The following is a 25,892-nucleotide window of genomic DNA, read 5'->3' as shown; positions in this document are numbered from 1 at the left end:
CAGGTCAATAGCCAAGGAGGGGCTTGTTGGACTTCAGCCAATCAATGAGCTGATCGATGAGCTGAGAGATGTAACTTTGAGGGGACAAAAGGGTCTAAAGCTCTGGCGGGTTTCAGATCTTCTGCTGGCCACCCAGGAGGCATACCAGTCTCCTGGGTGGCTCGGATTGGATCTCACATTTCATGGAATTTATATGTTTGTTTTCTATCAATAGTGTAATTCAGGTTGTAACTGTTTAGCCTCTGTAATTATTAAATACTTTTTTGATTATAAACCGGATCCAGCTGACTTTTTGGCACGCAGCAGCGAGAGACGTGCGGTCTTCCACAGTTCCGAGAGGTTCTACTCCCAACACCTTTAGTCCATGTTCATGCAGACTTGCCGTCGCCATGTTGAGATCTGTTGAGAGGCAATCGATCTGCTGCCAATCCCTTATCTTGCACATTTAATATTATGCTATTTAGACTATCACACAATAAATAGTCATCTATCCAGAGCTATTTATTCAACCAATAAACAACAGATATATAAATAAATAAAACATACAGCAATCATTTAGCTCATGATCTCAGTTCAAGTGCTGGAGGAACTTCTTTATTGTCCTGGAGAATGCAGCTTCAGTGTGACCGAGTCTGCTTCAGCTTCTGGGGAAACATCACATACATGGTGTTGCATCAGTTTATGGTTATTTATGAGAGAGTGCTGTTGAAGAGGATGATGCATGAATGCATATCCAGTATCAATCTGTTGTTACTGCAGTTAGAGTAGCTGTACTGTAGTTAGCTGCTCCCTGTGGAGAAGACAGTTCACTAACATGGGACACTGAGGACTGAAGAATGTTAGTTCATGTGCTCTGTGTGTGTGTGTGTGTGTGTGTGTGTGTGTCACGTGATCACATGTATGCCGAGAGCCAATCTGAGACAAGGATTTGCCCTACCTCTGCCAAATTGTTTATTCTTTAAAAAAAATTAAAATCTTGCAATGTTACTCTTACTCTGCAGAAATATAAGTGATTGACATGAGATGACTGACATTGTGTGAAGTCTCTGTTATCAGAAAACACTAATAATGACTTTGTCCAATAGAGCAGCTTGAGTCCACAGTGGTGAAATGTAACTAAATACATTCAGTCAAGTACTTCTGTACAATGTTGAGGTTCCTATACTTTACTTTCTTGTACTACTTTACTACATTTCAGAGGCTAATGTTGTACTTTTTACTCTTCTACACTTATTTGATATTCAGTTACTTTACAGATTCAGAGTACTAAAAATAAATATAATCAACAAATAACGGACGATGTAGACTTTATTGATCCCTTGCTACATGGCAGTAAATACAGTAAGAAACTGCATCATTAAAGCAATGTACATATTCATGCATTATTATAATCCAATAATAAGTAATGTAGGACTTTAACTTGTATTTATATACTGTGGTGCTGCACCTTTGACTTGACTAGAGTCAGAGATCTGAGTAGGTGATGAAAGGTGATGAAAACACATGAAAACACTCAAAGTGAAGTTTCTATAGAGTCTGAAGCAAACACACTTCATATGCAAAGTTGTCTTTATTGAAAAGCAGGAAATGTGCAGAATAAAGTGATACAGAGACTTAATATTCATTATTCATTAACAGTGTTAAAAAACAATGTGAAATAGTTTGATTCATTTCATTGACATCAGGTTTAACAGTAGAAATCATATACTATTGATACTTTCTGATATTACCAGTAGTATTACAGTAATATGATAATCACATTGTTTTATAGTGGAAAAGATAAAAAAGTGAAAGAATCCATCATTAAAATGATTTAACTGCATTGTTGTATTGAGCCTTTTCACATCAGTCTGATCTCCTTCACCTTCTATTCCATCCTGTCCTCTCTAATAAAACAGGACTCTTTGATCTAATCAGCAAGTTTAACATTAAACCCATAAACCTTTGATACTTTGTGATACTATTGAGTGACTTTAATATAATGAATCATCATTTTTACATCGAAAAAGAGAAAAAAAGTGAAAGAGTCCATCACCAAAAAGATTTAACTGCATTGCTGGACTTTTCTTTCAGTGAGTGTTGGGAATTCTCAGCTCTGCTACCATGAAGAGGGCTTTTTGCTTTCACTGATACACACACAGGTGCTCAATGCAGCCATCATTGCCTGCGTTGAGATCTTTCTCGATTACAGTGAGACCAGCCTTCCTGTAGTCATTAACCAAAGCTATGTTGAGAAGCAGGGCGATGGTCTTAATGGGATCGCTGGATTCCTCCTTCTTGTACCACAGGTACACTTGGTTACCACCGGTTCCATCGTTGAGGTTGACTTTCACTTTACTGTATTGTTGCTGCTGATATTCACGAGACTCCTTGTCACTGATGGAGACTTTCAGATCAGAGAGGGCACGCTTGGGGTCGGTGGTCTGACGGTACCAGATGAAGACCTTGGATCCTACAGTTCCCCTCTTGGTATTTTCATCCACACGGATGTAACGGTTTTCAAACAGGCCAGCATCTGATTTGTAGGAATCAGTGGCAGTGATGTCGCAGATGTAGGTTTGTTTCTCTCTCTTCACCCAAATGTGGATCAAGGCCCCTCCGGCCTCGCGGTTCAGATTACAGGCCAGTCTCTCCCAGCAGGGGCCAAACTTTCCAGCTTCATTGTTTGCATCTGTAGTGACATTAATGTCCACTATGGGAGTATCAAACTCTCCTGACCCTTGGTAGGACCAAAGGTAGACGTAATTACCTCCTGCTCCACAATTGAGATCTTTATTGATCTTTTTGTACCCTGCACTGCTCAATCCAGTATCCATGTCAAAGTTGAATGTAACTTGAAGGTTAGTGATTGCTTTTGGCCCCTCTTTGTACCAAAGATAGATGTAATATCCACCTGTTCCTTTGTTCAGATCACCTGGGAGCTGCTTGAAGCCCTTGCCTTTGAGAACTTGCTCATCTCCTCTAGTTTGGGACACATCAAGTTCTGAGATGTAGGTGGTCATGGTGGGTAACTGCATTAAAGAAAGACACATCATGAGTAAACAGTTAGCAGCATGACTGTGCGTCTTCAGGTGAGCTCCAATATCATCACTACAAATTAAAATATCAGTGCTGAAATATGGATCACCATAATGACATCTAACATAAATTACTTTTTAAATGTGCATGCACACTGCCACCATTTACACTATTCACAGTGAATATAATCAATTAAGATCTGAAATAGAAAACTTTATGTTCCACAACCATAAAACATGACATTCTTGAAGACTTACGTGTCTGCTGACAGTCAGTGATAGAGCGGCAGCAAGAAGTCAGCTGGTCCTCTGGATTCTGTTGTACTCACTGCAGGTCAGCTCCCTTTATATAGAGAGATGCTCTTTCCCATTGTGCAAGTCTTTCCTGTCATGAGTCATATTCCAAAGAAAGTAATATCTTGTCAAACCAGAGTGGTATCTTGATAACCTTTAATTAATATCAACAAACTCCACCTCTAAACTCTTGCCAAACAATCACAAAAGCTTCCTTGTTCCACGGCTCATGTGTGTTTTTTGTTTCTATTTAATCGTTTCCAGCTCAACAAAAAGTTGCAGCTGAACAATCTGGACAAAACTAAATGTCTTAATATTTTAAATCTTGTCTTTTGGGAGCAGTCAAACCTTCCATGTCCAATGGCAGACATGGGTAATACATGTGTTTAATAGCCATAAAATGCAACACAAACGCTGTGATTTAAGTTCCAACAAATGTCGTTGGGGGTTGACTCACACTAAACACTCAAAGTGAAGTTTCTATAGAGTCTGAAGCAAACACACTTCATATGCAAAGTTGTCTTTATTGAAAAGCAGGAAATGTGCAGAATAAAGTGACACAGAGACGTAATATTCATCATTCATTAACAGTGTTGAAAACGGCCCCTTCTACACCCCTTTAGTTACTTTACAGATTCAGAGTAATAATAATGAATATAATCAACAAATCAATAAAGATATAGACTTTATTGATCCTTTGCTACTTAGCACTATATAAAGTAAAACAACTGCAACATTAAAGCAATGTACATATTGATGCGTTCATAATTATAATTCAATAATATAATTCTTATTCTGAAATAAGCTCTTCTGTGTAATGTTTGCTTTTACTTTTAGTTCTTAAAGTATATTTTGATGTTAGTACTTTTGTACTTTAACTGAAGTAAACTTTTGAATGCAGTACTTTTACTAGTACTTCTACAACAGAGATGCTATAGCTGATTGTTTACTTATTATCTTTGAGGAGTCATATTCTAAAGTATATAACATCTTATCAAACTATTGATATCTTGATTAACTTTCAGTAAATATCATCAAACTCAACCTCTGAATTCTTTCCAAAACAATCACCAAAGCTACCTTGCTCCAATGCTCATGTGTTTATTGTGTGTTTATTGATATGTGTTCATATGAACCAGTCCAACCTTCCATGTACAATGGGACACATGGGTGACCCTGTGTCTGTCTGTTGGACACGTCCTCAGCGGGGCTGCTGGTAAACAAACAGCCAGTTATTTGAAGACGTCTGAAGGCAAAAGTGTTTATTCACCAACGCTCTCTTCTAACGTCATGTTTCAAACTTCTTATCTGTGACCTCGGCTGTCTAAAGCTCTCTACAGTGTTGGGCCCTCTCTGTGCTGCTGTTACCCTTCTGACGGGTCAGTCTCAGTCTCAATGAATCTAATGAGTCGAGCTCTTAAAGTCAATGTCTGTCCTGCTGATGAGATCATAGGTTCTCCTTCTTGTCCTGTGCTGGTCCATCAGCACGCTTTGTGTTCTTAACAAGTGTTTGGTCCAGTTCTGTGTAAGTCACACCTGCTCTGCTGCCTCGGGGCGATTGGTTGCCCCGTCGCTCAGAGGTCCCTGCGGCCGATCGACCCGGTCACGGCTGTTTTCTGTCCTGGCCCCACAGTGGTGGAATGAACTCCCCACTGACGTCAGGACGGCAGAGTCGCTGCCCATCTTTCGGCGCAGGCTGAAAACTCACCTCTTCAAGAAGGCCTACCCTGAGCCTTCCACTTAGCACTTATTGTATTCGTATTAGTTTGTGGCACTTATTGTATTTGTTTGTTTCTGAACTGTACGTTTGCTCTGGTTTATGCTCTTAGATGCGTGTTTGAAAAAGGAGATGCACTTATGACTTCTGGTGACTAGTAGTTCTCTTGAAAACCGATGTTGAATACACTTATTGTAAGTCGCTTTGGATAAAAGCGTCTGCTAAATGACTGTAATGTAATGTAGTGTAATGTACATTACAAAATCAGAACGCTTTGTGTTCTCATCAAGTGTTTGGTCCAGTTCTGTGTAAGTCACACCTGCTTTGAGAAAGTTAACAACTGTTTTCTTGTTGGGCCAGAATCAGCTTTATTCTTGTTGTTTGCATTCAGCTAACGTGTTAATCATCATGACTAATGATAGTTTGTTCAAACGTGCAGCTTGAAAGAAGTCTGAGCTCTCTTAAAAAGCATGTTTACATCATGAGAGACTTCTTAAGTTAAAAGACTGGGTAAAGGAGTTTCACTTGTATTTATTACACTTTTTACAAAGTTGTCTTTATTGAAATGTGCAGAATAAAGTGATACAGAGACGTAACATTCAATCATTCATAAACATTTTCCTATCACATCCCCTTCCTCTGGAATGACCTTTCTGCTCACATCAGCAGTTGAGGCCTTTAAATCCTAATTTGAAACTCATCTTTTGGTCCTAACCTTCAGTTATTTGCTTTTTCTTTGATTACTTCAGGCCTCTTATCTGTTGCCAGTAATGCAATTATTTCCTGACTGAGGATTCCAAAGAATTTTCTTTCATTGTACCTGTTGTCATTAACCTTCCAGCAGTTCAGTCATTGTGCAATCGTTACCTGTAGGAGTCATATTCCAAAGAATTGTTTTTTTCTAAATACCGTGTCACAACAGATAAAACACACCTTGTTTACCTTTAATTCCATTCTCACACTCAACCTCTGACTTTCTGCCACAACAAGACTTAGAGCCATCTTGGTGATGTTTGGATCTCCCTCCTTGTTTGTTTCCTTTCTCCTATCTGTGTGAATGGTGGGCTTGAGTTTTGCCTCTTGTGTGTTTCTGTAGTCTTTCTTCTTCCAGAGGAGTGAACTATGAGGGGAGATTGATGGGGTAGTGAGCTAAGTTGAGGCTAAAGCCGGAGTTTTTGATGTCACGATGGCGACTTTATTTTAACCACTAGATCACCATGGTAACTTACGACTAATCTGCTCCGGAGTAAAAATGTTCAGTGTATCAGTTATACTTACTTATTCAGCATTTCTTTCCTCTGTGTGTCTGATCAAATGTAGACTGTTTCTGGGGTTTACTGTTTGTTGTTGGATGTCCCACAAGCACATGTCTCTGGTCTCCTAGTTTGTCCTCCTTGTCCTCTCTTGTCACTCAGGCTTAATGGTGCTGGCCTATATTCAAGCCTTGTGTTTGGCAGGAGTTTGAGGAAGAAGGAAGGATGAAGGGGAAAACCCAACTATAACAAACAAACTACAAATGTTCCCTTTTAGTGTTTGTTCAGTTCTGTGTAAGGTTATCGTTATTGTGAACGTACTGAAACCCTGGCACCATGTATCATAGAATTCCACTTTTCTTTCTGTACTGGCTTCAAAACTGAAGACACAAGAAATAAACTTTTGGTTTGTTGTATAGAAACAAAGCATTAGCTTTAATATTGTGTTCTCGACCGCGTCAGGTAGACACAACACATCAGTTTTAAATTATGTCAAGTTTCAAAATGTTATGTTCTACAATAAATAACACGATTGATTACATGTCATCATGGGTTAGGGTTAGCTTACAGGCACTGGGTTCTTTACAACGAGTAAACGTGAACACTGCTGTTCTCTGGGGCACTTTAGTTCTATACTGAAGGTCTTTCCTTTTCACTGGTGACTCTTTACAGCCACCTGAAGGCTGCAGGTGTCTGTTCCATCTGCACAGTCAAGCCACAGTTATGCACGACAGATCCGCTGGTTACATTTGAAGCAGCCAGCCTCAGACTGTTGTAAGATACACAGAGCTCACATTAAACGTGCACTTTTGATGAATTGTTCTACACTGTTTCTTCTGCATCGACAGGCGTGTTGGAGACGGACGCATTGAAAACAGCTCACACAGCTCCACGAAAACATTGTAAATCACTTTATCAAGAATGTAACCTCATCATCATAGTTTGACAGCTTGTGGAAATTTGCTTCTTCCCTTTCTTGCAGAGTTAGATGAGAAGATAGATACCACTCTCTAAATATATGAATCGACAGCCAGCAGCCTGTTAGCTCGGCTAACATGAAGCGTATAGACCTAGAACAGCACACAACCCTCCATAAAACCACAGCATCTCATTTTCACACTTTGGTTTTTGGGCTTTAGAGATGGCTGTCAATCAAATCTGATTGAACATCACCCACAAAGTCCTGAAGTTTTTCCGTGTTAAACTCTTGATGAATATGTGGGTCAGATTGATGCCTATTTGGTCTAGAATATCGAATATCGAAAGAAGTGGATCCTTTACATTTGAGTCTTAGTCATTTCTTTCTTCTAAAGTAATACTCTAGCTGCACACAGCCTACATTAATCTCGTTGACTGCCAGTGTCCTAATCATGATTTTTAGGAACATGTCTGGACTGCTCTACGCCTAAAGATGATGCTTGTTTGGAGCAGTGAGGAACCGAGTACATTTGCTGGACTACATCAGTGATAGTCCACATTAACGAATGCATAACCTGAGTGGTGTTCATCTGTAAATATCCCCCTGGACCTCAGAGAGAGAGAGACTCTCCACTCGCTGCAGCAATAAAGACAGACACGGGTGCGACTAGGGTTTATTACTTTTAATCAATTCAGCTAGCTACAAAATGTCCACCACTTCACACACTGACAGGATACAGAGAGGGAGTCTTTAATATTACATGCGTTGAGGACATCAATCTCACGGTTGAACCCATTGAGTCATTCAGGTTTCGGTATTCAATCACCTTACTCTAACTACTCGACAGTTTGGCGATTTGGTGTGCATAGCTCTAAAGTACAGAAGCAACAAAAAAACCCTTTTGAATGTATTTTTTTGTTTCAGAGTATAGTTATTGTAATTCAATAGTATCATTATTTACCAATAACAAACCACACGGGGAGATACAGATACAGTCTTCTTATAAAAGTAAGGTCTCTCAGAAATATGCGTCTTTGCTTTACATTGCAAACGTTTTTTTTCTGTTTTTTTCAGAGCATCCAAAACCTATGTTACAGTACACAACCAGTCCTCATCTTTCAGCATCAACATCTTCATCACTGAACTGCATAATCATTTAGAAAACAGGTCATTGTGTTTTTTTGCGAAACAACCCCAAGTCCTCATGTTTTTCTTTCCGTCTTCGTCTCACTTTTTTGATCCCTTTTTGCATTATTTTACAACGAGATGGTCACAGTCGGTAAATATATCGAGACAAAAAGAGTGGCACTATTGCAAACTTGCAGGAGTATGGAACGATCAACTGTGTCCTAATACTGAGCATGCGTTTTGTCAATCTGCTACTGCCATGTTATCATTTTTTATATATATTTTTCAGACAGGTTTTATTTATAAGACTAAAATCTACCATTTGTCATGCAGAGAACGCACAATTCACATCACTTGGAATGCAATGTCTAATACAGCTACAGAGAGTCTAGTTGCACATTGTCTAAACGGTAACTCAGTGTGATTGCGATGAAGGAAAATGTACCAACGACTGCCTTTTGATTGTAAGTGCTCTTTGCGATCCCATTCGTCTTTACCATCGCTTAGTCAACCATTACTCCCGTTTGTCCCCTCAGTCTCCTGCCTTTTGTCACCACAACACCAAAATAAGGAGCATGACAGTAGCCTACATGGAATGACACAGTTCGACTAAGACGATACTGAGATACTGAAAAGAAAAAAAGAATCAAAACAAACAGCTTGTATAGCATTCCTATTATATACTTGTCATCCAGAGCAGTGTACTTTATATGTATATATATATATATATATACATATTTTATATGATATATATATATATATATACATATATATATATATTTTGATAAAGAGAATAAAAACTTCACAGGTGAGCTAGAGAGCCATCAAGTCAGCACTATATACAACCTTTGGAAAGAATGATATGCGGAGTATAAGAAATCATCTTTTTACGAGGACAATCATCTTGAAAAAGCTCGACGGACGACACACAGAACAACATTTACAATGGGGGGAGGTGATATGTGCATCTGTGCAAACCTAGAAGGTCAATACCATGATGAAAGCATGTCAGCGCCTGTAGATGTGCGGCGCGGGACGCCGGGACAGTCACGCCGACTCCGGGGTCGGGGCGTCTAGCCACTGCCCAGCATCTTTGTGGCGCGCTGGTTGGCCTCGTCGATCCTGGTCTTGTTGGAATCAGCCTGAAGGAAGAGGGGACAAAGAAGGACGGGAACAGTCATCAGCCTGCTTGTATTGGTTTGTTATTGTAAGTTGACAGGAACATGTATGCTGCATTCATGTGGAATCAGGCAGACGGACAACCTTCTGGACGGCGCAGGAAAAAACAAACAGTCAGACGCATGACGATATGTTGCTGTGGTGATGGAATAAAATATGTGAAATCTAATTATTTTGTGTCAGCTATTTTGTTAAACTATTCTACTCATGCATGTGACTTTCTCTTAAAATTCTATTTCAAATTTAAACTATTTCTCCTCATGTGGTTGAGGTCATCCGGTTGTAAATAAATTTCACAATTTATAAGCCAACATTTAGATACATAAATATATAAACAATGATATAATATAATATAACAAACAAATAAAGAATTCATTAAAAAGTCATTATTTCTCTACAAAGACTGTATTCCTGCTGGCAGTGTTGAGAAGGCTTTGAAACAGCATGTAGACCCTCATGTTGGGAAATGTTTTTTACAAACAAAGTAATTCAATTGTAAAGTAAAAAACGTTTGAAACATTGTTATTTGGTGTCTGGTCAATATCTCTTGGAGGGAAAAAGAACTTGGACTGATGGCCTAAGTATGATTTTGAATCATCTCTTCAAAATAGATTTCAGATTATAATTATTGTTCTCTTTAAGGGTCTCTGCTGCTTGTGGTTTATAAAACATCTTTCATCCACTCACTTAAAATGAGACTGGACAGGATTTTAGTCTGTTGACAGTCAGCTATATTAATAGAAATGCTGGGAAAGACATGAACAAACACATTTTCTGTCCTGCGCTCTACATTTCCTGAATGATATTTTCTTCAGAGAGCTGAAGAGACCAGACTTGGATAAAATAAAAAGATGTTTGTTTTCTGGCTTTGACGTTATTTCCAGATTTTATTCGGTCTTTCCAACCGATCAGAAAAAGGTCTGAGGAGCTGGCTTGCGACTGAGAAGTGGTGGATTTATATTCAAAAGTCAGTTATTGTATGAATGTGTGACGGGTCGCTGAAAACGAGCTTAGTCTCCTGAAAGAAGAAAATGCTGATGGGAAAGTTTGTCATTATGTCTGAGCCAGATCATCTTAAAAAAACAAAAAAAATTACACTCAGTGGAAAGTAGTTCAAAATAGGAAAGGGTATATTATTAACTGTAATTGCTTTTATCTTTACAAATAAAGCTGCATACTACGCATAATGTGCAAGAAAATACACGTAACCTTATAATAAATATAATAAAATGCTATAAATCCAGATCTTGGTACCTTATCCATGATCCTGTCGATCTGGCGGTTCTGGGTGTCGATCTCGTTGCCCATGTCCAGGGCCATGTGGCGCAGGTTACCGATGATGCCGCCCACCTGCTCCAGGTTCTCGTCCATCTCATTTTCCCGGGCATCTTCTGTTACCCTAAACACACACAAGGGCAGATTAAAATATGGCGACGTCTGCGTGAACACACCAGGTCAAACACAGCACACATGGTCCGGGTTCAGTGAGGCGCTCAGTGTGACCCCCTCATCCACGTTTCACCTCTCATCCTTTTCCTGTGCACAGCAGTTCATAATATATCTTACTGCAATGCGATGCCAAAAAGTATTCAATTTACAGAGCAGCATAACCTCCAAGCACCATTGTGTTCATTCCATTCCATTCTCCAAACCGCTTATCCGATTCAGGGTCGCGGGGCGCTGGAGCCGATCCCAGCTGACATTGGGCGAAGGCAGGGTGCACCCTGGACAGGTCGCCAGTTTATCGCAGGGCACATATAGCGACAGACAAACATTCACGCTCACATTCACACCTACGGGCAATTTCGAGTCTCCAAATAACCTAAGCTCTGCATGTCTATGGACTGTGGGAGGAAGCCGGAGAACCCGGAGGGAACCCACGCTGCCACGGGGAGAACGTCTATTCACACATTACAGATTCAATATGTGTCTGTGTGAAATAGACAATACTATATAACATAAACGTATATTACCAGTAGTGTGTGCCAATAAAAACATGTAACTTTTCTATGCTAAGCTAAGCTAATGGTCTCCTGGCTGTAACTTCATATTAATCCACTTAGTATGTGACTCTCAACAAGAAAGTGAATAAGCATATTTTTAGAATGTCCAACTCTGTAGCCAGTGCTTCTAAAGACTGTATACAAGAAGTGGACCTCATCATCGTGACGTCACCCATTGGTTTGTTGACTGCCGTTTTGGAGCCTTGAGTTCGGCCGTTGCCATCTTGACTTTTTGCAACCGGTGAATGGAAGCGACCATATTTGGAATGCGGAGAAGTGACGTAGAGATGGTGTATAAGGCTCTGGTAGAGGCAGCAACCTGTCAATCACAGTAAGCCCCGCCCTAAAGCATACCCTGCTTTATGGTCTATTTGACTCTAAATAGACCATAATTTACTAAATGGACATCATGCTGTATTGAAGAAGACTTGAAACTAGAGATTGAGACCATAAACTCATGTTTACAATGTTTACTGAGGTAATAAATCAAGAGAGAAGTAGAGTCATTTTCTCATAGACTTCTATACAACCAGAGGACCTGCTGGATGCAAGTTTAAGACACTTCCACTTTGACTTCATTCTTCAGAGCCGGAGGTTTCCGCCTGGTTGCTTTTGTCCGTTTCTTTTGTGTGGATCCCTACCTGGTTCTCTTACAACTCTGCACCACCTCCACATGGACGCTCGCATTCATCACACCTTGTTGTCCACATGTGCATTCGTGTACATCCCCTTACTTCGTGTCCATCTCAGGTATAACGACGCGTACCCCTCTTACCTGCGGATGAAGCCTCCGCTGATGGCCATCTGTTCGCGCTCGTCCACCACGCGGGCGGGCTGGCTAGCCACCACCCCGTCCTGGTTTTTCCCCCAGGCCTTGCTGCCTCCGCTCTTCATCCTGGCCGCCAACAGCGAATGTGGAGGATGAGGAGGGACAGTTACTCAACAGTTTTGACCAAGCAACACAGCATTTACCTCAACCAGGCCGGCTCCCCCGTTAGTCACATCTACAAAGAGAGCCTTGCATTTGAGGCACTGCAGTAGCATATAAACGTGTGAGGTGTGATCAGCTGACATAAAAGGTGTTATTTGGCTTCATGCATCTGGCACAGAAATATATGGTGGGGACTAGACTAAGTCAAGCAAAGCATAGCAGGCACGGACTGGTTGGTGGATTGGGTTTGGTAGGTACAGGTAGGTTCATTCTGTTGTTACACAGTAGTAATGTGTGTGATGTTATATCTTGAAGGTATATAACATACTAGTTACAACCAGGCACAAGTCACAGCTGTGTGTTTCGTATAATGTGAGCATGCATTTTAATAGCGTCAACATCCCTTACACTTAAAAAAAATAAAAAATGTAATCTATCCTGATGGTATTTGTGTCTCGTTGTGATGATAAACCCCCCTCCAGTTAAATGTCCCAGTGCGACAGAAAACAGAGAAGAGACGAGCTTTTTGGCGGACACACAACACACAGAGTGTACAGGACTGTGACATTGTTAGGAGGGACGACGAGTAATGTGGAGAACAAACTGCCAAACGTGAAAAGGAAACAAAAAAACAACAACAAGGAACTAGAGGGAGTCAACAGAGATTAACACCACGGTTAACTATTCCTAAACCCACTGCAACAACCCCTGCCCTCGCTTTGTGTTCAGCTTTTAAATGTCACTGCTTTTCTTCCAGGTTGGGAGTTGGATCTCAGATAGCAGCGAGGCAGAGGAGTGAAGAGTGTGATAAGATGGATTCAATCTGTGTCTGCTTTTGTCTCACGGGTAGAAAGTGTGCGGCAAATACAGCTGTGCTAACACCATATGCAATCATGGCTCGGCTACGTGGGTTTTGTAAATGTCGCCTTATACTGTGTTCACACCAAACGCAGCGCGAATTATTCACGCGAGTAGATTACATACAAAGTCTATGCACAGACGCGATGAGACTGGAGTGACGTGACTTTGCGATGGCGCAGCGCGTTTGGCGCGATGCGAATTCACGCCAAACGGCAAAACACCCCAAACGCGTGAGTTGAAATTTTTCAAAGTGACCGGACCAAACTATGTGTATAAATGTGTGTGTGTAAACTATATGGTACAAACAATAAAAAAGACGCTGCCGTATTTACGCCTATGTGACGTTATGTTGAGTGTTGATGGAGATGCTACAATGTTAGCTTAGACTAGCACCGATCGATCCGAGCTCCATTGCTGTGTGGATGTGTTCTAACTGTATCAGAAACGGCCGTGGCTCAGCCTCCTACATGGCCTTTATTAATAGAAATGGACTGAGGCAAGGCCTCGGTCTGAGTCCTTTCTTTTGCTACCTACTTCTTTTCAACTGTTTTTGTTCTCTTCCCTTTGTTCGTTAATATTTTCATAACATCACTTCCCTCCGTTTGATATCCAGTTTGGTCTCCTTTGCAGTTTGCTTTCCAGCAGTCTCATAATGGCTGTAATGCACTTCTCTAATCAGCTTTGCTGTGATTGAACTGAAATGATCTGATTAGATCATATGAGGATTGCGGATCCCGTGAGCTCATTCTATCTAATTCATTCCCTGAGTGGCCTGCAAGCTGAGCTACTATCATCCAATCAAAATCCACAGTGGCATGCGGACAGCCACAATCCAAAGTACCAGAAAACCAGGAGTCAGCAAATTCTGACAGACAGCCGACATGCCGAGGGATTAGAAAAATCCCAGCATGTATGATGGAATTAAGTTTCTGAGTGGTCAAAGAAATCCAACAAAAATACGTAATTTTTGTCTTTCTAGCGTCCATCTATGTATGTGTTCAGTTTGACTCAATTTCCCAGCAAGCTATCGTGCCCCTCTATGGCTGACCGACATGTGAGCGAGTTCCCTGCGGGAGAGGGAGTTTAGCGAACAGCAACGTTGCCTGGATAAAGGCTTGTTTGGCGCAGCAGCGCTCTGCAGGGAAGGTGGCACTGCAGAGAAACTGCAACAGAACCAGATGGTGGAAACAAGGCAGCGGTGGACCGGATCGCCACACGGAGCCGTGTAAAGAGGTGGGTGCCACGAAGTGCATGCGCAGCGGCATGACGTACCCATTTACACAACAAACGTTGCTAAACCCCTGACGAGAGCTCACTGCGCACGTGTCCTAACCCAGTTTCCTGTTCCCAGGGAGCTACACAGATCCCTCCTGTTTTTCTCATTTGCTTCGAATGTGTCATTTTCTTCTTCTTGTGATGTGTTCAATGCCTTCCTTCAAGCATTTGACAATGTTGTCATGTAGCATTACTCGTCTCTTTTTTCTAACCGTCTCTTCTTTTCTCTTGCAATTTATATGAAAGTATTGCTCGAATATTTTGGCATAGTTTTCGACAAACAATTCGGCTGTGTACAAATACAGTATCAACTTTTGGAAATGTATCCGTTTTAAGCTGAATCAGTGTTTCAATGTTTGCTTCCCAGATTTGACATTTTTCAAAATAAAACAATTTAAATGAATTTGATCTCTCTGCTGTTCCCTGTTTGCCAGAAAAAAAGGCCCCAGGCTTTGCACTGCTTAAGTTAAATGAAAAATAAAAGATTTGTTCATCATCACCATCAACATCATCAACATCACCGTCATCGTTAATGTCAGCATCATGATCTTAGCATCATCATGTGTGGCGTTGCATTGTCATGCATGCAGGAGCATTCAAAAGGGTCATGCTCGTCAGTCATTCCATGTCATTGGTACGTGGCGGTTCAAAAATGGTGGTTGGGGGAGTGTGTGGGGGCGAGGTGCTCAGAGGGAAACAAAAAGGTCTCGTTGCCCGCAAAGAGGTGAGGATCTACTGGATGTTAGAGCGGTGCGGTGGTGGTAGAGCTCATGCAGATGAGGAGAAGTGTCAAACAGTCCCGGACCAGGCTGACCGAAGGCATTTTGAGACCGAGATCACCGAAGTTCCAGCTGGAGTCAACACATAACATGATCTGAGTGCCAAGATGCTTCAGCAGCCCCAGCCCTGCTCTTTCTGGTTGGATCTCAGTGGCTTTACAGTTGGGGGAGGCAAAATCATTGTAGAAGTCCCCTATTCCCATCGCTTTGCATTTATACTAAAACAACACAACTCCCCTTCAGGAAGAAATCAGTTAAAAATTGTACAGGTGGGACTTCTACAATGGCTACACCTGCATGTAGATGACTCGCAATCTAAAAGGTGTTTGGAGAAGTGGAAGCTTAGAGGACAGGGCGCTTTGAGAAGGGCCCTTGGTAGAAGGGTGTTAAGAGAGGCACTTGATGAACCATGGCCCTGGCTGAGTGGAAAAGAGCTTATGTGGAGGACTGGACTTTTTGATCTTGGCTTTATAGGATTTGGGTCTCATCCGGTCTATTTGCACACGTCTGATTTGACTGTGCACAAGCAGCTGAAAAGAATGGGGTAGTGTTGTACATGTGCTGCTTCTCAGAGGCCAATCATGTAGCAAACGGCTCAGACTGATGGGCTATGGGATGCTTGCCAGTCGTGGAGGTATGAATTCTGGGATACTGGATGTCTGGAGGCCAGTCTAGGAGACATATGCCATAAGAACACAAAGGTAGCTGCATGTGCCCGCGGTTATCTACAGTATCAGTCTGCAGATCGTTTGAATTAGCATTAAAGCCGAACTGAAATTCAAATTCCTTCACCTTTCTGCTCACTGTATAAATACTTTGTGTTTGTTATTTTGTAAAAATAGTCCAGGGGGCGTGAATGTTTGGGTACTGACTGACGATGTCAGTACTGGTAACTGATTGGTGCAATAACGGAGCCGTTGTACCGTTGGAACCTTTAATAGCAGCTGTGATTTGAGCACTCCCTACTTTACTCCGTGTTGTGATTTGAAATACCTGGGTAGTAACGTATGGAGTACTGAGCTGACAGGACTACCTGTCGCCGTTAGTTCTGGCAGACTGGTCATTTGCCACATTTGGATCCATGAAAGAGCGCCAGCTAACTTCAGCCAGACCCGATCCTTTCTATAATGCAAGACGGACACACCGCTAAATGTGTGTACGGGCTAAAAAGTAGCGTCTGGTGGGAATCAGCGCCCCCCCCTCGCTAGCTAGGCTATCTAGCTTCCACTTTCCCAGACGGAGCTAGTTAGCCTAGCTTTCACTTTGCGAGCTTAATACAAACTTGACAGCTTGACGGGTCCTCACGGATGTATAAGGTTGTAAAGGGACGGACGTCTTCATTCACTATTGGTACACGACAAACGCTATGTGGACAGCATGCCACCCATCAGGAAGGCTTGAAGCCAAGCAACTGTCCAAAAATATGTCCAAAAAAGGGTTTTATTCTCTTTTGAAAAATTTAAAAAAATGTATTTTCCTTCCACATATAGTGAAGAAATCTAATTTGAGTTAGACTTTAAGTGTACTGTGTGCGTGTGCGTGTGTGTGTGTGGGGGGGGGGGGCATTCGAAAGCACAACAGGGCCTCCAGAGTCCACCTCGTGTGGATGTGAAAGGGACGGAGTCTGAATTTATTTGGAGATGGAGCAGAGCGGACTATTGGCTGATGGCCGTCGTGATGTCACTTCTACCTCGATTATATTTAGACTTCTCAGATATTGACTCTTATTTCTGAATGGCAGGCAGGCAGGCAGGCAAGCAGCACCTACTTGTTACATGGACAGGAGCAAAGACCACAGAATTTCCCTAGATCGTTCAAATTCTTTTCTGCATCCTTCATGTCCTTATTGATTTGGTCCATTCCCTCCTCGATGCGCTCCAGTTGCTCTGATTAAACACAAGTCATTTATCCCCCACAGAATGAAGCACGAGAAGAGAGAGAGAGAGAGAGAGAGAGAAGGGGAGGAAGAGGAGAGGAAGAGAGAGATAAAACAAAGGACAAAAGGAGAGAAGACAACAACTTCAGACACTCACTGTGACGAAAGAAAGTAAAAGTTAAAAAAAAGAGGAAGAAACTGGACGCCACCACATATGTAACGAACCTTTGGGGCACATTGTCAGTACCTACTTGTTACACGGACATATGAAAAGCCCACAGCAGTTCCCTAAATCTTTTAAATTTTTCTCGGCTTCCTTCATGTCTTGGTTGATATGGTTCATGCCATCTTCAACACGATCGAGTTGCTCTGGTCAGGACAAAGGGATGACAGTAGTGGAATGAATTTCATTGAGTGATTGACATATGAGTTATGATGAGCAGTAACTGTCATACTGGTACTCTAATGTGTATTTGCATGTGTCAGGGTCAGAGATTAAGACTTTCTATTGAGTGCACCGATTTGGTGGCATAAAAGGAGTTCATGTGCACTTAAGGAATTTGTGGGCCAGAGAATGGTATTAAAAAAGCACAAAAAATTCAAGTAATGACAGTAAATAGATTTCAACACTGATGGTAGAGGAACAGTTCGACATTTTGGAAAGTACGCTCAGTCGCTTTCTCACCAAGTGTTAGATGAGAAGATCGATACCACTCTCCAACCGTCTCCTGGCTCTAGCTTCATATTCAGTACACAGATGTGAGAATTGTATCAATCCTCTCATATAACTCCTTGCAGGAGAGCAAATATACCCGATATCAAAAAATGTCAAACTAACCCCTTAATTGTTCCTTGTGACACTTTATGTCTTAAAGTCAGATAAGAGAGGATAAGAGATTGCTTCCTTGTTCAAATCCGTGGAACTGTGTTCAGAGCCGATATTTTATCATTTATCAGACCAAAGCAAAGAAATGTCACTTGAGCGCTATTTGTGATGCCAGCATCGTGCAACACTGACAGCACGTTTTCCCCACTTCTAAAGAAAGACGGTGAGATAAAGCATCTCTTTTTTTTGCTGTTCAGACATCCATCTGATTTTATATATAAATATACATTTATATTTGTATATGTTCTTTGGTCTGTCCAAGCCCTAGCAGCCACTATACAAACCACGACAGTTACTGCAATTATTCAAATAGTATTGAAACATAAATGGCTCTCATGGTGAACATGCCTTATTTTAGTTGAGGGACCTTTTAAGAGCTTCAACATTCTTTCTAGTACCAGTTGCAATGTTACATTTTGCAGCCACAATTGAGTAAATATAACTTGCGTTGGTTTGTCTGCTTTTTGCAAATGTTCAAGGTATAACTTAAAAGGATTTCTAGTGTGATGCGATTCTGCTTTCTTTTTTATTAGCCTTTTGTCTCGCTGATGTGCTGGATGGTGACGGTTCCACAGCACAAACACCCTTCCATCCTGTTTGTGATCAAAGGAAATGCGGTGCGAGCGGAGTGAGAAAGGGTGAGGCACAGTTAAATATGGAGCAGATTCAAAAAGTGATTCATTGACTTTTTCAGATTTGTAAAATCCCTGGTTAGCATGCATTTCTGTAAATCTATTCAACCCAGAAAGGATCCATGTTCAGGTAGTGTTATTAGAGTGAAGTGGGGTAAGGACATTGACCATGCAGCATACATTAAAACGTTTGTTTGGATGGTCAGAGGAGGGATAGAGCTTTTATCCGAGTCCCACGTCCTCGCTAGAGCCAATTGCGTACCTTTTTCATAGTTTTGCACTGCCACTATTAGCCGTCTGACGTGGCCCTCTTGTGTTATACACTGTGGTTTGCAGGCCTTGCTCATTAATAAACTGCATGTAACCAGGGATTGTACAAAGCAGTGCATGTGTTGACAGAGGAGTGATTGAATGTTTTGTCGTTACCAGCTAAATCGATCGTTTTCTTTTACACCTCTGGACTGTCACAAGGGTGGCAGGGCCTGTTAAGCTGTTCTCACACCTGTTTGGGCGTTTGGGTCATTTAAAAAGTCATCTTTGACCAGAACCATATAACGGCCGATTTAAAGAGGTGAACAAAGAAAAAAGCCTTCATCAAAAATTCTGATCAAAAATTCAAACTGAGGCAAAAGATCTGCACACTCAGCAATCTCAACTGTGCAACACTTTGATCTCACAGAGATCTCTTCGTGAGGCATTGTCAACTCACCAACACAAAGCAGAGCAGGCGATATATTTATAGACACAGACGCAGCCAGGTGGTTGTGATCTGCATGATTGGCAGTCAATCTACTCTCAAGTTGGCCCAAACAGATCGGAGCTGAAGGATGCTGTCTGATACTCCCACATGGAGGACAGAGCATGAGCCTCTATGACAAAAGGAACTAGAAACACCAGGATCAATATTAAACAAGGATACATTATACGTAACATATCAAAAAGATATATCATGAATCATCTGGAACAAACAATTATCCTAGAATCTACTATGTAGAAGAAACAATACAATAATATAATAATTGAAGCCAGTGTATCTCAGTGTGGATGGGTTATGTTTTAGTACAGGACATCAACATCATTCTTTTGAAAAGGCATTCTATATATTTGTACCATTAAATGTACTTCTTTGTAAGTGGTTACCGTTAACAAAACAAAATGTTTTTTCTGAGTATGATCGACTTTTACTAATATCTTAAAGAATTCGATTTTTCTCTCCAAAACGTTTATCTCTCTTGATGCAACCTTGCTTTTCATTTTCTTTCTTTGTGTTGTCGGTATCAAAACAAATTCCGGCCAACTGAAAGGCCTGACCTGATTGGAATATTTACAAACTCTTTTTGGGCGAGTGATAATAGTAGTTTTCATTTTCATTTTTTGGGGATTTATAGTATATGACTCAACCTCTTATGTGTTGTATTGAATACGTTGGTATGAATTCAGATTTTAGCCAGTTGCTGAGCTGAAATTGCCTGATTTCCTTATTTTTTTCTTTTGGGCCAATAACAGATTATCATTCACTATATTTTTCTGCTTTTTCTATGTATTTTTCTATATATAGAATTAACTATATATAGTTTCTAGGGTAATTGTTTTTTTTACAGATGATTTATGACATATTTTTGATGTTATATTTGCTTGATGTTTCTAGTTCCATTTACACAGAGGCTGGTCATAGAAACAGAACAGGAGTAGAACGGACATTGAACTGTTTTCCGTGGTCATCTGACTAGTAAAAAAATAAAAATAAAAACTTCTATTTCATAGAGGCGCGTGCTCTGTCCTCCATGTGGGAGTAGCAGACAGGGTCGTTGAGAGTAGATTGACTCTCATTCATGCAGAGTGAGGAATGTGTTTGTGTCCACATGTTGCTTGCTTAGCTTTGTGATGGGGATTTGATAATGCCTTACAAAGAAAAAAAAAAAACATCTGCACACTCAAATCTGTGTAAAATCTTTGAAATAAGTGAGCTCTCCGTCTGCGACCTTTTTAAAAGCAAGAAAAGGAAGCAAGTGAATGCAGCAGTACAAAAGGTTCAAGGACAGTCGCTTCATTAGTCTTAATGCAGAACACTTGTGTCAATCAGTTGAACTTGTGGTGCGTAACATTAAGGGGATTGTAGTTGTGGGTAAGATGGACAACAGGTTAAAGACAACATTTTGCAGGATTCAAAATTGCTGTGAGCTTTTAATACAGTGTGCAGATCTTGCCTTTATATTTATAGAGGTGGCCTATCTGCTGCCACTTATTTCCTCTCAGGCTCATTAGATGCTGTGGCAAAATGTAAATGATCTGTTGGCAGTGAGTTAAATGTTTCTAAAGCTGTGACATCACTGCGTTTTTCGATCATTTTAACATCCAAAGTTTGTTCCTCAGTAGTTCTGGAGAGGATTATTACACAAACAGATCCAAGAACAGCCCAGGAGTTGATGTTGAGCTGTAGGGTTTTGGCACTGCAGTAGCTGGCGTTAAATATTCCTCTGTGAATGTGTTGGCACTTTCAAGATTTCCTTTCGCTGCCTTTGTTAATGAAAATTAGAAAACGCTGCTGGCAAATCAAAAGCAGTTAGGCAAACCAAAACAAAGAAAGGAATGTTAGCCAAAGGAAACAAAGGTTAAAGGGAGCTGAAAGGAAGACCATTTCCCCAAAGTTAAACCCTTTGACCAATCAAATAAACCATGCATTAAATCATAACCCAAATCAGAAAATGTCACTCTAATCAAATCAGGCAAAAAATGAATTAGTTTAAAAATGCATTTAAATGAAAACAAGCAACTGCATATGAAACAATCAATCCATTCATAAGTGTTTTAATACTGTAAATTGAACACCAACACTACTATCTACAAATGACAATGTCTCTTGTGGTGCTATTATGTAAATATAAACAGAATCTATTACTTTTTACAGGATACAGATTCATTATATGACCTCTGTTGAAAGTGGATAGCTCAGTTATTGATACCTTTATGTTGTGACTAAACCCGCCTTATGCTCTCGTGCAGACTTACCTCCCTGCTCGTCCAGCATAACCAAAGTCCTGATGCCGGCATCTTTGCTCTATTCCACAAAGACAGTCAGGTAGGAAGGGGGGGGGGGGGGGGGGGGGGTGAAGGAGGGAGGACAAATACAATGAAATAGAGGTCAGTGAAGGGATCAGTGGCTACTGACACAAATTAGCTGTCATAAGCAATTTTCCCATTCCCCACATTTTCACTTTTCACCAGAAACAATATTTTTCACAGCGCTTTATCACTATTGTGTATTCTGTGATATTGGATTCTTCTAATTCAATAGAACATAGTGCCTTAAGACAATCAAACTTTCAGCTAACACAATGGACAACCTTGTCTCCTAAAAATTGCACAAAAAACGCACAAACACTAATTGGTTAGGTTTACTAAAAGATCATGGTTCGGCCTAAAATAAGTGCAATTGTTAGGTAACTAGGGTATGTACTGGTAAACGTTTAACATAACGTTGAAATAAGTAAACTTGAATTTTGGTTTCACGTGGGACACGAATAGAGGCCTTCTGGGTGAAAGTCCTATGTTTGTTTGTCCATTCCTCCGTCCACCCCGAGCTTCTCCCTATGCAGACTTCCACGGACTTGATGAGAAATGTTTTTGTGATATGTCAAAAAACAATTGACAATGTGCTTTCGTTGTATGGGAACGTATTTTTAGGAGACCAGGCTGGGAAGGAAGGAAACTGAGGCTTCACCTGCATACCTTTCAATTAACAGCTGTGACAAGTTTTATAATAACATGATTAACATAAGTTTGATAAGTTTTACATTTTGGGAAACACTCTTACTTGCTTTCTTGTAGAGAGTTAGATGAGAAGATCGATTCCACTCACAAGTCTGTATGCTAAATATGAAGCTGCCAGTAGCTGGGTACAGTATCTTAGATTAGCATAACATCCAGTCTGCCTGGCTAATAGTTACAGGACCCAACTCCCTATAAAACCACAAAACGAATGTGATACAATGTTCTAATTAGTGTGTTTAAAAGTCTTGGTCTTTTAACCTTTGTAAAGAAGCTGGCCATCTGTTACCTCCCTGCTTCCAGTCTTTATGCTAAGCTAGTCTGGCTCTGGCTTCATATTGAGCATACAGCCATGAGAGTGGGATCAATTTTCTTGGCAAAAAAATGTCCCAAAATGTTGAACTATTAAATATCCACATGGAAAAATACGACACATCTTAAAATCAAAGTGGAGGTAGGAAATCTGCAACATCATTTTTTTTAAGCATTTAACTGTTGGTACCTATTGTCCTACTGTAATACTTATTTTGAGTCACACACGCAATAAGACAAGTAAGTCTACCATGTATACTGGAAAGCTGAATGACTAATTTAACGTCATGATACGCTGTGATCATTTTGTGGATGTGTCCGTCTAGAATATTTCGCTCCCCCAACGTCAGCTTGTAGCATTGATTAGAAGGGCCAAAGGTAACTTGGACATTACATCTTCAGCAGGAAACATGGAAATTGCTCCCAGGAGATGAACAATAATAACGCTGACGGCAGAGGAGAACCCTGCCATTGGGTTACCTTTTACAAAGGACACAATTAATAACCCAACACCCCTTCTGTCTAAGACTCAGCAGCTGTTACACCTTTGGCCGATGCACTAGCATTGCTTTTAACCTGTAAGTGACACTATCTTTCTTCCCCCTCCCCCACATTTAAAATGTATAATCCTCTGTTATTCGCCTTTCAGCCTTCAGATTTTCAGTTGAATTCCTTCCCCACTGTGAACCATCCGAACAGCTGAGCCTGCATGGGTGCAACAGTAAAGCTATTAGTCACTGATAGGCTGGGTTGGCTACAGGTTTTACTGCCGGTAGAAAGAGTGCGAGGAGGCGGAGGATAGCGACACTCGCTTCTAACTCCTCTCTGCTTCTTAGAAATGCAGCAGCGTGCCACCTGGTTGGGCCTGATAGGCATAAATAAGATTATGGTGTGTCAGTGTGCACACACACAGACACACATCCTTCCCCTACCTGCCTCCTCAGCAGTTTGAGAGGAAAGTGAGAGGTGTGTGTGTGGGGGGCAATGAGGAAACTGTGGTGTATAAATTATTCTGTAATTCAGCAAGCCTCGGTCCAAGAGAAATCCTAAAGTAGTCGAAATGAGTCCCCCGGGGGAACTCAACCGGGATCCCGTACAGAAGTGGAGGTGGTTCGATGCGGATTCCTTATTCAAATCAGGTGGATTCATACATTTTGTTATAGATGCAGTAGGTTGTTCATTTGCAGGATAAGTAGTGGATTTGGTTTGGTGTGTTGCAACATGAAGGATTCTTACTTGCTCAAAAGCAACCTCAGTGAATTTGAAAATGACTTTTTATTCAAAAAATACTTTTCCTTCATAATAATATTCAAATATTTTTTTTTTTCCTTTGTCATTTTCCAACCCATCGTCTCCTCAGTCGATTGCACACCACACATTTCTGAAGTTGGGACTGGATATCAGAAAACCCTAAAATAGAGCGAATATTGGCGGCCTGGTGTGAGCCATTTGTGTGATAACGGCCTGTAAAGCAGCAATCTCCCTGCCTGCAGCACAGCGGTTGGGCGGGGCTGCGTGGTGAGACATGTCGACGGATGATCAATGTGACCTTGAGATCTGCACCGAGAGCTTGTCAGACGCCGCCCCCAGCTGTCCACGCTGTCTCCCCTTTTATGTCCTCCTTCCCTCCATCTCTGTCCGCTGGTGGGAGTGTCACTCTCAGGCTTTCTGTTCTCCTTGTCTTTCACTTTCAGTCTATCCCAGCGTTATTTATTTGTGAATGTAACATCTAATGTCATTAGTGCATGTATCCTCTCTCTTTGACCTTAATTCATTTTGTATCATGCTATTCAGGCCGTCACTCGGTTGACACATGGTTCATTCAGTCCTGCCCGACAAGACGCTCTGCTGTCGGTGACAGCGAGTGATTTAGTAGAATTGTTCCTATTACAAATATCCTTTCATTTTTTATTTAATCATTGGCAGTTAGTCTGCGGTTAGCACAGTTTTCCACTAATGGATTGTATATTTCATTACTTTGAGGCAATTTTGAGTTAGGAAACCATATATAAATGACACTTCATAATTGTGTTGACATTATCCTGTTTGACTCAAATTATAATACAATTCTAAACGTATTTCAGAAGTTTACTTCTTTATTCCGCTGACATTAATAGCACTCCTTATTTTGACCCATTCCCTGACTTTAGCAGGTTAACTAGTATAGACTTGCCTTTGTCTCTGGATCTCTGAAAGCAGGACTTCAATACAGGACATATGGGGCAGGACGCGTATCCTTATATGGTATTGTTGGGGTGTTAATTATGCTAAGTTAAGAAAAAAATACCTAAATGTTACTGTATACTGTAACAATCAATAATAATGCTTTGCTCAAAGGGTGTGATAGACTTGACGCGATGCGTCCCTGCATTCATTCTCGTCATATTTCATCAATAAAGTCAAAGTTTGATTCGTTTTCTTACCTCTTCCACCAGCTGCAGCATACGACGAGTGCTCTCCAGAGACTGTGGAGAAATAAAAGATACATTAATGACATGACGTGATTCAAACAGCTAGAGCCTTCGCAAACAGGAAACAGTGCCGTCTGACATCAAGAGGGTGAATCAATGGAGTCCTCCTGTGGTAACATAAAAAAGAATAATCACAATCCCTTGTCTAAAGTATGTTGGTTGTATGTATGTTCTTTGAATCGAGCATAAGCGAGCTTGTATCACAACAAAGTGGAGTCAATTTGAGCAATCAGTGGGACACAGAGGGGATCAATATCCGACGTTTATCGACATGAACTCAACATGAACTCACAGAGACGCGCTGTCTGAACGTAGCTGTAACGGTGACCGACTTCTGAGAAGCTTATTCTCATGCTGTCAATCAACTGGATGCTTACAATGATTTGGATTTGAGAGCAAAATGAAATTCTTTCTAAGCACATCTGAGATCTAATCAGCAGTGATTTACTCTAGAATAGCTCTACTCTTGCAATAAAAGCATGCTTTGATCCCCCCCCCCCCCCCCCCCCCCCCCTTCTATTCCTTTTCCCAAACTGTTGGATGTCTATTATTAGCCTGTGTGGTGATAGATTTGTCGGTGCGCGTTCCAGT

General features: G+C 41.0%; 1 protein-coding gene across 1 annotated transcript; it reads right to left on the bottom strand.

Moving 5' to 3' along the window:
* Positions 1 to 9,113: 9,113 nt before the first annotated feature.
* Positions 9,114 to 21,817, bottom strand: snap25a (synaptosome associated protein 25a). Its single transcript, XM_076084030.1, has 5 exons — positions 21,760 to 21,817; positions 17,125 to 17,242; positions 12,286 to 12,405; positions 10,762 to 10,906; positions 9,114 to 9,470 (listed from the first exon to the last, which is right to left on the bottom strand). The coding sequence occupies exons 1-5, from the start codon at positions 21,776 to 21,778 to the stop codon at positions 9,402 to 9,404; spliced, it is 471 nt and encodes a 156-aa protein (XP_075940145.1). The 5' UTR covers positions 21,779 to 21,817; the 3' UTR covers positions 9,114 to 9,401.
* Between the last annotated feature and the right edge of the window lie 4,075 nt (positions 21,818 to 25,892).

Source organism: Anarhichas minor, unplaced genomic scaffold, assembly GCF_050575085.1.
Source record: "Anarhichas minor isolate MPS153535 unplaced genomic scaffold, ASM5057508v1 ptg000136l, whole genome shotgun sequence".
Classification (NCBI taxonomy): Eukaryota; Metazoa; Chordata; class Actinopteri; order Perciformes; family Anarhichadidae; genus Anarhichas; species Anarhichas minor.
The sequence above is the reverse complement of the archived record's forward strand: the minus strand, read 5'-3'. Positions and strand labels throughout refer to the sequence as shown.